This window comes from Bombyx mori, chromosome 5 (genome assembly GCF_030269925.1).
Source record: "Bombyx mori chromosome 5, ASM3026992v2".
NCBI classification, from domain to species: domain Eukaryota; kingdom Metazoa; phylum Arthropoda; class Insecta; order Lepidoptera; family Bombycidae; genus Bombyx; species Bombyx mori.
The window spans coordinates 10,747,592-10,760,094 of record NC_085111.1 but is presented as its reverse complement, the minus strand read 5'-3'; the positions used below and the strand labels follow the sequence as shown (position 1 = coordinate 10,760,094).

General features: G+C 35.7%; 2 protein-coding genes across 5 annotated transcripts; both read left to right on the top strand.

Moving 5' to 3' along the window:
- Positions 1–3,036: 3,036 nt before the first annotated feature.
- On the top strand, positions 3,037–4,570 carry LOC101741776 (methyltransferase-like 26). Its single transcript, XM_004930097.5, has 2 exons — positions 3,037–3,319; positions 3,781–4,570. The coding sequence occupies exons 1-2, from the start codon at positions 3,273–3,275 to the stop codon at positions 4,412–4,414; spliced, it is 681 nt and encodes a 226-aa protein (XP_004930154.1). The 5' UTR covers positions 3,037–3,272; the 3' UTR covers positions 4,415–4,570.
- A 2,797-nt stretch (positions 4,571–7,367) lies between these two features.
- Positions 7,368–12,415, top strand: LOC101739365 (CD2 antigen cytoplasmic tail-binding protein 2 homolog). 4 transcript variants are annotated; one of them, XM_062668703.1, is made up of 5 exons: positions 7,368–8,819; positions 9,144–9,277; positions 9,875–10,065; positions 10,260–10,566; positions 11,375–12,415. In XM_062668703.1, exons 3-5 carry the CDS (start codon positions 10,024–10,026, stop codon positions 11,878–11,880), a joined length of 855 nt encoding a protein of 284 aa, XP_062524687.1. In that variant the 5' UTR covers positions 7,368–8,819; positions 9,144–9,277; positions 9,875–10,023; the 3' UTR covers positions 11,881–12,415. The 4 variants fall into 4 exon arrangements, with proteins under 4 accessions (XP_062524687.1, XP_037866840.1, XP_012549195.3 ...); XM_038010912.2 differs by having other exon boundaries at positions 9,875–10,070; XM_012693741.4 differs by lacking the exons at positions 7,368–8,819; positions 9,144–9,277 and adding an exon at positions 9,504–9,749 and having other exon boundaries at positions 9,875–10,070.
- The last annotated feature ends 88 nt before the right edge of the window (positions 12,416–12,503 follow it).

The following is a 12,503-nucleotide window of genomic DNA, read 5'->3' as shown; positions in this document are numbered from 1 at the left end:
GGTACAGGTTTGTAGGGTTGTCTATGTAGTTATAACAATATTTTTTAAATTTGTTGGTAAAAATTTGGTTTATTCGAAGCGAAATTGGGAATAAGTCTTTAGTTGAAATAGATAAGCAATTTAATATAAGTAAGTCGATTTTGCAGCGACATGTAACAAGATCAATGAAATCTCAAGGTGGACAAAAATGTCTAAGTAATACATAATAAAATATTTAATATTTGTTCAGAGTGGGGGTATTCATCTGATTAATCCATGGAATAACCGACACACCTAATCTCTTAACCCAGATAGAAATATCAGCCCCTAAGTACTTACCAAGAACGGAGAAATATAAACCGTTTCTAAGAAAGCCCACTATATATATATTTTGTTGTTAATGCACTGTCGATTGCACCTATAATTGAGGTGATGTCTGCCATGTACTTTTGACAGTTTTTCAATTTTTTTTATTGATGATCACTTTGTTGGTGCAACTAAATAAATAAATAAATTAAAACTATATATAAAAATAAAAGTAGTGCCAACCCTAGCAAATTTCTCATTTCGTCCCAATTAACCGCAATTTTCGGGTAAATAGGGATTACACCTATTTTTGCATTTTTTGCTTAAACTGGAATGTTAGTTGCATAATTTTAAATTAGACAACAAAGATGCCCCCAAGACTCAATCATTTTGATCCTGATATAGCATTATATACATCAACAACTACCTTAAAATTGGTCATAAAGTTGGAATTTGTCCCTAATCGCCCCATTTTACGGTACCTACATATTAGTACCTAGCCTAAAGTTTACAATAGGGGATGCTCAATATTCATCGATGTTGAATAAACATCGGTGTTTATCTGAAAAACATCGATGTTTGGTTTCGATAACATCGACACAATTACATCGATGCTATGAGAATAAAATATCGAAACGTCCATATATCTGTTAGATCCATCTAACGGTGGATATACTTTCTAACTAGTGAGTCCCTAGGTAGTACAACTATTTTAAACTAGATGACACTAATAAATGTAATCGAAGTAAACCGTAATAAATAAATGTATGAAATTAAGAAAATGTGAATTGTGAAGTGAGATGTTGGAATCCAGTCCAATAATTAAACGCCCGCTTATTATCCGTAAAACGTAGTAATATTTTTAATTAATAAACACGTATTAAATTAAATAAACAGTTTTATTTCCTACCAAAAACATCGATATTTTTAGACATCGATGTTTTGCTACCGATGACTATTGTACATCGATACTTTTAAATCGATGTCAACATCGATGTTTTTCTAATATCGACATCCCTAGTTTACAACTTATCTAAGTATTTTGTTTTTTGGGCTGTCAGTTGCACAGGCAAAGGTATGTAACACATAGAGATTTGTTTAATACAAAAGCAAAAGCCATGTCTCTAAAACCTACAAAGAAATAATGAAAATACAAAGGGTTCAAAGGACTTTTTGGGACAGCCCCCAAGACACACTGAGGGATATTTTTTATTTACCTATACTTGTGAACTTTCATTTTGTAAATATTATATAAATTAAACTAAATTAATTGCTCCTAACTGTGTATAAGAATAACAAAATAGTAATTGGTTAAATAGTTCTAGATTTAAAAGTCCGAATACCGATTATGATTCTGGGAAACTTGGTTAGTATGATCTATGTCCTGGGGATAATTGCCTATCTCTACTTCTATATAGTAGTTTAAACTAGCGGTGGGTTGTAGCGGCATTTTCGGTTAGCGAAACGAAACTAGCTATCGAATGTCAATAGCGGCTTTTGAAACGCGCTATTTCATTAGCGAGCAATAGCGGGTTTTGTTTAGCAGTAAACTAATGTGCACACGAATGAGCTAGCGTCGCGATTAATATTTCAGTAATTACGACTTTATTTGTAATTTATCTTTAAGGATAATCTATATTAAACAACTATACACTTTATATTTTTAACTATTCAATTTGGCAATTAAACTTAAAACTAAGCGCCGAGTCTTTAATACATTTTGTCGCTAAACACGCGATTCGTGAATAACTGGTTCAAGGCCACAAAATTCGACTTCAACTTGCACTCATAATTTAATTTTATAAATCTTATTTTAAGGGCTTTAAGAGCTAAAGTCAAAGGTCAAATGCATCTCAGTCGTGTGCGTGAAAGAGACAAAATGATGATTGTCTATTTCGATCGAACCGATGTTTGCGCTGCGTGTCGCGATAGCTGCCGACCGAGCGGTACGAAGTAAAACGAATATTGCCGAACGTTGTGTGATTTGTGTTCGTGATCGGTGACGTGATTGAGTAGTAGATGTTAGCAGGTTATTGCAGTACGGCGAAACTAGCTAACCGCTATTTTGTCTATAGATAGTTTCAATAACCATTTACGTTGCGCAACGACCATGCCTAGTTTAAACACGCTATAGTAAATAGTAGTCTTGTCTACATAGAAATATACCATTTTTCTTTATTTTCATACCATAAAGATGGTTTGGGCCTTTGTTACAAAATATTCGGACGTTGTCAATAGGTCTTATCCACGGATAAGTTCCATTTCCCTGACCAATCAACGAATCAAAGAACAATAAAAAAAATAGATAAACTCGGTTAATCCAATAATCTTTTTGGCGGAAACGCGAGGCAGGAAATTGTATGATTTGTTTTATTTTGTCTATATAATGTTTCTTCAGGTTTAAATGTGTAATAACGGTGGTTTATTAACTGTTTAGTATCTGTGAAAGTGCACAAATGTGGGAAAATCAAACAAAGCCGCTAAACATAACTTCTCGGGATCCTAAAAAAACTCCACTGAAAAAGTCTCAGTAAATGACCACCATTTTACTGAGATTATATTTCATCCCATATCATTTCATCTCATTTCATATGATTTCATTTCATTTCAATTCATTTCAGTTTATTTCATTTCATGCCATGTTTCATATTAATCAACTTCACTTCATCTCATAAAATTATTTTTCAAAAAAAGTATATAAAAGTTTAGACGGTATGGTATGATATCGTATAATCTATGGTATGATACCTTTGCCTTTCCAATTGGAAAAATAAAATTGCTACTTCTACAACATATTGATAAAAAATCCGAAAATTGGTAAAAAGTTGTAAAAACTATCAAAATTGTTAATCCAACAAAACAAAAAACCTTAGATTAAGAAGAATAATATCTGAAAGATAACTCTTTAAAATAAGAAATACGTGAAAGTGTAATTCAAAATTAATTTCTTCAAAAACTTAAATTATAAGTTTTTAAACAATTGGTCTATGTCGAAATTAAAGGATTTCTCATGTGCTTTTCATGGAAATGAAAAGTGAGTTTAATAATGTACTAATCGTTTATAGTTTATATGTGGCCGTAGCACCTCCCTTTAGATTCAGAACAAGAAAAAAATCCTAAAATATACTGGTAGACAGCGACGTGTTTTTGCTATGATATATAACAGTATCACTTAACCTTCTACATGAGCTCTTATATGGATCGTTAAAGCGGTTCTGTTATATATTCAGACAACTTTATCTGAAGCGGTAGGCAGCGGCTTGGCTCTGACCCTGGCATTGCTGAAGTGCATGGGCGACGGTAACCACTCATCATCAGATGAGCCGTATCCTTGTCTGCCTACAAGGGAATAAAAAAAAAATATATATTCAGAAATTGAAAATCATCAAAGAAACCACAATGCACTCAAATCTCTGTCTGTGTTAGTTTTTCTGAGTACATTACTGTAGGTTGAATTAGAATCTTTAAATTTAAATAATTTTCTCTTTTTTGTAGCATGGCAAATCAAAAGTTGATATATCCAGCAGCAACAAGGAACCAAGAGCCAATTCTGCAAGTTTTAAAGAGATTTGTAACCTATGATTGTGCAGAAGATGATAGTCCATTTTTTTTAGAGGTAGCCTCAGGCTCAGGACAACATTTAGCACACTTTGCACCTCATTTTCCAAATATAAAATTTCAGCCAACAGAATTTGACGAAACCCTTTTAGGAAGCATTAAATATTATGCAACGCAATGTCCAACCAAAAATATACTCTTACCAATACAATTGGATATATGTACAGATTTAGTTCATTATGGGTTTTCAGAAGAAAGTATAGATTATGTCTATAATGCAAATATGATTCATATAAGTCCTTATGAATGTACAATCGGCTTATTTAAAAATGCAGGCTGCTATCTAAAACCTAATGCTTTAATGATCTTATATGGGCCTTTTAGTAAAGATGGAGTAATTACACCTGACAGTAATGTTCAATTTAATGCATCTTTAAAATCTAGGAATCCAGCATGGGGATTAAGAGACATCAGTGAATTAATTAAAATAGCTGCTGATTATAGTCTAACACTCATAGATACAGTAGAAATGCCTGCAAATAATAAAACTTTAATATGGAAAAAGAATTGATTACAGTAAAAAGTAGAATGAATATTACAAGTGAAAAAATGTATTTGAAGCACAAACAACAAAGAGCAAAATACTATGAAGAGTCCTGATCATGAATATCAAAGAGATCTGTGATTTATTGTCAAATCATCCATTATATGACTTTTTTTATTATTATCTGAGTATTTGTGCATTCCCTTACTAAAGTTAAAACAATTCAAAACTATTCGTTCTTATGTGATTATTTTAGAAAGAAATAATTATGTAAGAACTTTTATAGATTGTTCTTTAAAGTAAGGTCGCATCGTCAGTCGTCTTTAAATTAGTTACATTACACGCTATGCTATATAACATCAGTGAGCTAGTTTTTCCACAATTTTTTTATACCGAGTGACCATGTTCATTGATAGTCAATCCAGTCGAAGGTATGCTATTTAATTCCCTGGGTTCCTCTTGAGCTCAGACCCCACCTGCTGTTACGTGGTAACTGGAGCCCATAGACATCTACGACGTAAATGCGCCACTCACCTTGAGATATCAATTCTAAGGTCTCAAGTATAGTTACAACGGTTGTCCCACCTTTCAAAGCGAAACGCATTACTGCTTCACGGCAGAAATAGGCTAGGTAGTGGTACCTACCCACGCGAACTCACAAGAGGTCCTACCACCAGTAATTACGCAAATTATTGCGGGTTTGATTTTTATTACACGAGGTTATCCTCCCGTCTCTTCTGTCAAGGATACTGACTTGTGCGCCCTCAATAAGCATTTTTCTCTCCCTCCTGTGTCACTTAGTGACTCGTCAAAGACGGCCACGTTGCTTAAGATTTCAAGTCTATCCGTACCCCGGATCCCTATTTTTGACTTAAGTCCAGTCTCGGTTGCTGATGTCCGTAATTTCTTTTTCTCCATCTCATCCACGGCTGTTGGAATTGATAACGTATGCTCTAAAATGATTGCCCTAATCCTTCCAACGGTAGCACCTATACTTACCCATATTTTCAACATTTCCTTTACCTCTAGCAACTTTCCTGATTCTTGGGAACAAGCCTATGTTGTTCCTATCCCAAAAAGCCCCAATCCTATTTTGCCATCTCAGTTCCGTCCTATAGCTATACTTCCTTTTCTTTCCAAAGTCCTTGAGTATATTGTCCACCGTCAGTTGTCGTCTTTTCTCCTCTCCCACAATCTTCTTAGCTCCTTCCAATCTGGTTTTCGCAAGGGCCACAGCACGGTTACAGCTCTTCTAAAAGTGACCGATGACATTCGCTGGGCCATGGAAAACAAACAACTAACTTTATTAGTGTTGTTAGATTTCAGCAGCGCCTTTAACTTTGTTGACTTCGATGTTCTGCTCGAAATACTCAAATCAAACAATATCTCCTCGTCTGCTATTAACTGGTTTGATAGTTACCTTCGGGGGCGCTCGCAATGTGTCCGTCTTGACGAGACTTTCTCGGATTGGCAGAACGTCAGTGCGGGCGTTCCCCAGGGTGGTGTTCTTTCTCCTCTTCTGTTTTCTGTGTTTATAAACTCTGTCACTAGGCTTATATCTTCTAAATTCCACCTCTACGCAGACGATCTCCAGCTATATCGCCACTTCTCAGAGCCTGACGTTGAATCGGCTATTGCTGCGATGAACAGTGATCTGAAGTCTATCACTGAATGGGCAAAAGCCTACGGTCTGCACATTAATCCGGGAAAATCACAGGCTATCATTATAGGGGGTAAACAATTGCGCAGTAGACTCAGCGATCCTATACTCCCCCCAATTTATTTGGATGGGACTCAAATAACTCTAACCGATTCAGTTAAAAACCTGGGTGTATGGATCGACATCTTTCGTGGAGTTCTCACGTTGCTGAGATTAGTAGGAAGGTGCACTTCGCCTTGCACTCGTTGAGATGTCTGCAGGGCTTCTTACCTCAGCATACAAAAATATCTCTCGTCCAAGCTCTCATTCTACCCATAATTGATTACGCCGATGCCTGCTACTTGGATGCCACTGAGGAGCTCTCAAACAAGCTTGAGAGGATGCAAAATCTATGTATCCGTTTTATATACAATCTCAGAAAATTCGATCATGTTTCACATTTTCGCAAAGAACTTAAATGGCTCCCTATACGCCTTCGTAGGAATACTCGAATATTATGTCTCCTATTCAATATCCTACATAAGCCCACTTCTCCCTTATATTTACGTGAGCGATTCTCTTTCATTCGTTCTCCTGATGCTCCCTGCAGGTCCAACCAACGTTCTGTTTTGTTATTCCCTTCTCACAAAACCAATTTCTATTCTCACTCCTTTACTGTGCACGCGGTCAGACTGTGGAATTCGTTGCCGGCTGACATCCGAGTTTGCAAGTCTGTTTCTGTTTTTAAATACAAGGTCAAACAATTTTATCTCTCATCAACCGAGTGATCATGGTTCTATACTCTTCGTATATACGAGTGTTACTGTGACTTATAATATTTTGTACTCAAGTTTAACAATATTTGGTATGTGTAAGTGCATTACTATAATTCTCATGTTGTATTTGTTGTTTTAGTTATGTATTATTTGTTCTACACACACTTATCACTTTTTATTATTATTCTCATTATCCTCTCGCAGGTTTGCTGGAAGAGATTTCTTAAAGAAATAAGCAGTGCCTTTGTACATAATTTTCCTATTACTCTGTACTATGTCTTTTTTTCTGTGTGTACATAAATAAATAAAATAAATAAATAAGTTATTCCTTCACCGTGGAAGTCAATCCAGAATATTAGTTGAGTATGTATTTCATTAGAAAAATTGGTACCCACCTGAGATTCGAACACCGATGCATCACTCAACACGAATGCACCGAACGTCTTATCCTTTAGGCCCCGACGACTTTTTTATCAAGGTATGTTGCTTAACACTCAGCTAAGCAGTTTCCCTGGCGAAAGTCGACGAAATGCGGTTTGAAGTGCTTGATCTTTTTTTTTGGACTGGGGGCCGAACTTTCTAGGAATACCCCGCCCCTAGGGGCGCATGGGGTATGGGAGTGAACCGCGGGCCTTCTTTTTGTTTTTTTTTAACGCTGTAGAATCCGTACGGTTACCCGGTTGAGGGGGCTTACTGACCGCTACGACTCCACGAAACCCACAATACCGCGCCGAAAGTCCGCCTTCGCCGGTACCGCGGGCCTAAAGGATAGAATTTAGGGCCATACCCACTACACAACTCCCCTGCACTCTCGCCCAATCGTCTGATACCCTTCCAGGTCAGAACCCGGGTGAGGTAAAGGGGTTATCGCGGTCAACACTACAGACAGCGCAGCTCCCCCGAGGACGTCCGGTCGACGGAGCCTTTGAGACGGAATGCTCTACAGCCGTCAGCCGTCTGGGTACGATAGCCCGTCAGGCCACCCACACAGTGCGACTGGAGTCCCGGAATACCCCGCTGGACTAGAACCAGGCTGTCGGGTCGGGATGCGATACATCGCCAACCGGTTGCTCTTTTTTCACGTTGATTGTGTAATTCTTCGGTAGCGCACTACAGTGCTTCAGCTGAAGCAACATCTATTTTTTTCTAATCCAAAAGTGTGACAGTTTTTTTTCGCAAAATAACTCCCGAGTGCTATTTAAACAGTTTGTACAGACAGTTGTTTGTTTGTTAAATAAATACATATACATAAATATATACATATAAAAATGTGTATATATAAATAAATATCAATTAGATGACTCTGCTAACTCTTAGCAGAGTCATCTAATTGATTCTAAGTACTCGAAACCTTGTCTTAAACTCTGGCCGACCTTATTTTAAGTGGGAGCGCATTCCATAGAAGAATAGATTGAATAGTGAAGGAAGAATGTAAAAAGTCCGAACTACCTGCGAACTAACAGCGAAGAAGAAGATTGTGAGATGAACGAAGATTTTGGCTGTAGTCAAACCCTAAGTATTCAGGTGGATTTGGGAAGTGCAACAAAGAGTAAAGAGTACTGAGAGCACGCAAGCTACGGCGTTGTCGAATGGGGAGCAATTTGAGTTGGGAGCGATGAGAAGATACATGATCGTATTTCCGAAGATTATAAATAAATCGAATGCAGTTATTGAGAAGCCGGTTAAGTTTATTGAGTAGATCTGCATTCAGGTCAAAGTAGCACACATCACCATAGTCGATCATGGGGAAGATCAAAGTTTAAACGAGCATTGTCTCTTGGTTTCGGGCGGAAGGATATTGTTCAGGCGGTAAAGCATACGGAGTGTAAGTGTAACTCACTGACACACGGAGATGACCTGGGCTCGCCAACTCAGGCTGGAGTCAATAAGTAGGCCTAGGTCCTTTACAACCGAACACCAGTTGATGGTTAAGCCAGCATATATTATTTGATAATAATATAAGACGACTGTGATATAAAAACTTTATTTAGTGTTTGAGCCATCATATATATTAACGGTAAGTCTCAATTGTTATTGGTTTTAATGTTTTTTGATAATTTAAAAATACATATTAAAATTGTTATGTTTGGGGTTAATGGGGTCACCTGAGCTACAAATAACAATGAAAGGGAGGTCAATTGGGACGACAATAAGTTGAATGGGAACGACTTAAGTATAAATACGTACAGGATTGTAGGGTTGTCTATGTAGTTATAACAATCTTTTTTAAACGTGTTGGTAAGAATCTCATTTATTCATGATGTTTTTGTCTAAAACTTTTATTTAATTATTAGTGCAATTATATTTATATTATCAGTTACGTATTGTTTTCTATTTTTAGATATGCCTCGCGTGTATGTATCAAAGAGTGCAAGCTTTATAAGAGATATGATCCCTTAATATTAAAAACAGCAATAGAAGACTATGAATTTGGGAATAAGTCTTTAGTTGAAATAGCTAAGCAATTTAATATAAGTAAGTCGGTTTTGCACAGATATATAACAATTAAATCTCAAAGTGGACAAAAATGTCTAAGTAAAGAAGAAGAAAAATACAGTTACACACATATTAAACAGTTAATAAACCACCATTATTACATATCTAAACCCGAAGAAACACTAAATAGACAAAATAAAACAAATCACACAACTTCACCCCTCGCGTTCCCGCCAAAAAGTCCTAAAACCAAACATCGTAGTCATAGACATAGATTATACACTTAAATATTCGAGTCATTGATACACATAATAAAATTAATAATTGAGATTTGAGACCATACCTTGATAGACATAAAAACATTGATTTCATTGATAGCGTACCTAACACACGGCAACAGACACACAATCACAATTAAGAAGAGGTACCAACCGTGTACCAACCTAGTTGAATCTGATTCACTCAATTTGAGTTCACCTATTCAAGAAAAGGCGCCCAAAATATTATTAGGGTGAGGATGAGTAAAACTTTGCTTAGTGTTCAATGATAATTTAGGAATGTGCCTATAGTTTAAAGTCTTTGTTAGATAAACCCAAATATTTTTTAATGTTTTTAATTAAAATTTGTTCCTTTTAGTTACTTTACCAAAATGTCAAAGCGTCCCGCTTCCGAAGCATTAATAGACGAAGTAAAAAAGGCCACGAAGGATGGCAAGAAACATTCCTTGGATTCCGACGAAGAAGATAGTGGTGCTGAAGAAGAGAAGAATAATGTTATGAACTCCAATGATATTGAAGGTGAAGAGGAAGGAACTGGTGGAATGGAAGGTGAAGTGAGTAGAATAAGTCAAAAACCTAATCAGAATACTCAAATTGTTGTGAGAATTAAAAAATGTTTCTTTTTCCAAACAATACTTAAAATGCTTTTGAGGATAATTCAGCTAATTTAATATTAACAACTTAATTAATACTTATAACTATCAAATAAAATATTAATTTCATTAATTAGTACTATTTTATAGATTACAATAACACCTTTTAACATGAAAGAAGAACTTGAAGAAGGGCATTTTGATACACAAGGACATTACCATTGGAAAAAAGAAAAAGAAATTCGTGATGGATGGCTTGATAACATTGACTGGGTTAAAGTAAAAGGTAGACCAGAGGATAAATATAAAATTCATCATAGCGATGAAAAAGGACTTGGTGATGAATCTAGTAGTGAAGATGAACAAGAACAACAATTTGATTTGATACATAACTATAAAGAAATATTACAACATATGAAACCTAAAGAAACAATTGCCAAAGCTTTACAGAGACTTGGTAAGTTTTATTCTGGTACCAGTTATAATTATGTTGTAATAAGTTTTTGATCTGACTAGTGCTCTTAAACGGTTGTTACCAAATGTTCACCATAGTACTATGTTATATGTATAAATGTGTCTCTAAATGGGAATCATTTGGTATGTATAATAAGGTGGAGCACCTGTGTGGAGGTATTGCTGTTGGCTTTTTTAACTTCACCGGGCAATCCAAGTGGAGTAATATCCAGAGGATTTGAAAGCTGTAATCTAGTAAAAGGAGCTGTAACTGAGATGCATCAGGCCATATACTTAGCAGGTCCTGCATGTTAAAACTTTTGAAATGTTCATAGTATTCTTGCATTTTTTACTGTTTGTTGTTGTTTGTTCATGTTAATTAATTTAAATTTCTCTACTTTTAAGAATTACATTCAGTATCATATGGTGCTGTTCAATAACTTGACAGTCTATTAATAGCCTACAAACCACACATATTTTAAAAAGATTATTACAAACAATGTACATAATTATTAACAAATAGTTTCCATGAGTGGAAGATCTTACAGCCCAGCTTAGTGGTTACTGTAGTCCATAGACATCAACAACATTAATGTTGTCGCCCACCCTGAGATATGAATATTAAGGCCTCCGTGGTTACAGTACAACAGCTGCCTCATCTTTCAAACTGAAATATATTACGCATTCATCACAGAAATAGGTAGGGTGCTGGTCCTGCATATGCAGACTACATGTTCCACTGTTATTTATTGCTTAGCTGATAATATAATTAGGATGAATTACTAAATGAACATATAATATTTTACAAACAGGTGCCACTTCTAAAATGTCTAGTGCAGAACGTTGGAAAAGAAAAAAAGCTGGCATTGTTGATGGAAACAGTCAAATTGTAACAAGAGTTACTGAACTTGCTAATCAAATCTTAACAAAAATGGGAAACATGGACATCTATCAGGAGTCCTATGAGAAAATAAGCAAACTATTAGATAAGAAGAAAAATAAGAATGATGATACTGAACTAGATATGTATGCAGATGATTTTGATCAGAAAGAACAACAAACTCTAGGAAATAAAAGTGATCAAAATGACACAAATAATACCCATGATGAAGCCTCTGAAAATGAGACACAAGAACTGAAATGGGAGTTCAAATGGAACCAAGATGATGACACTGAAGTATCAGGACCTCATTCTACTGAACAAATGAATAAATGGGCATCAGAAGGTCATTTTAAAACTGGAGTATGGGTACGGAAACATGGGGAAGACAGTCAATTCTATAGTTCAAACAGAATAGACTTTGAGTTGTATATGTAGTTACTCTGTGTCTCACCACCACAACCATTCAGCCTTAGCTTTAAATGTGACAAATACATTTTTAAAAGCAGTTAAAACAAAATCATGACCCTGTTCTTACACCGTTATTGAATCCAATAGACACCACAATATGGGATAACTATTGGGTATATAACTTTAAGAATGCAGGATTTTTTTTAAATTGTAATTTTTGCGTTGTTTATTTTTAAGCATTTGTACAATATGAATTTATTCATAGTATTGGCGATTATTAGCCTCAGTACAGTCTACGTGACTCGTCATGCGATAAACCGCGATATTCGCCCGAACCGCTTAACATCAGATGGGCTGTAAGCCCTTCTAACTATTAACGAATATTTTAATAAGTTTTTATTGTCTCCGGTTCGGCTACGTCGACACAATTTTTTGCCATTTTTTTAACTCCAAATCAAATGAAATATGTTATATTTTAGTTATGTCATGAAAACAAAAGCCTCACAAATGATAGTAAATATGAATGTACATTGGGAAATTAAAAAAATCTTTATTAGAAATATGAAGGACTTTTATTGTTTTGGCATGGCAGAATTGTTAGCGATCCGAAGGCATTTCCAGGTTCACCAGGATGCGTGGACAAGAATAGG

Bases quoted from the DNA above. Each gene is read 5' to 3' on its own strand.
- LOC101739365 (XM_038010912.2), top strand. From the start codon at position 9,888: ATGTCAAAGCGTCCCGCTTCCGAAGCATTAATAGACGAAGTAAAAAAG. The intron at 10,071-10,259 runs GTGAGTAGAATA...ACTATTTTATAG, and splicing joins CTGGTGGAATGGAAGGTGAA to ATTACAATAACACCTTTTAA. The intron at 10,567-11,374 runs GTAAGTTTTATT...TTTTACAAACAG, and splicing joins CAAAGCTTTACAGAGACTTG to GTGCCACTTCTAAAATGTCT.
- LOC101741776 (XM_004930097.5), top strand. From the start codon at position 3,273: ATGTCGAAATTAAAGGATTTCTCATGTGCTTTTCATGGAAATGAAAA. The intron at 3,320-3,780 runs GTGAGTTTAATA...TCTTTTTTGTAG, and splicing joins GCTTTTCATGGAAATGAAAA to CATGGCAAATCAAAAGTTGA.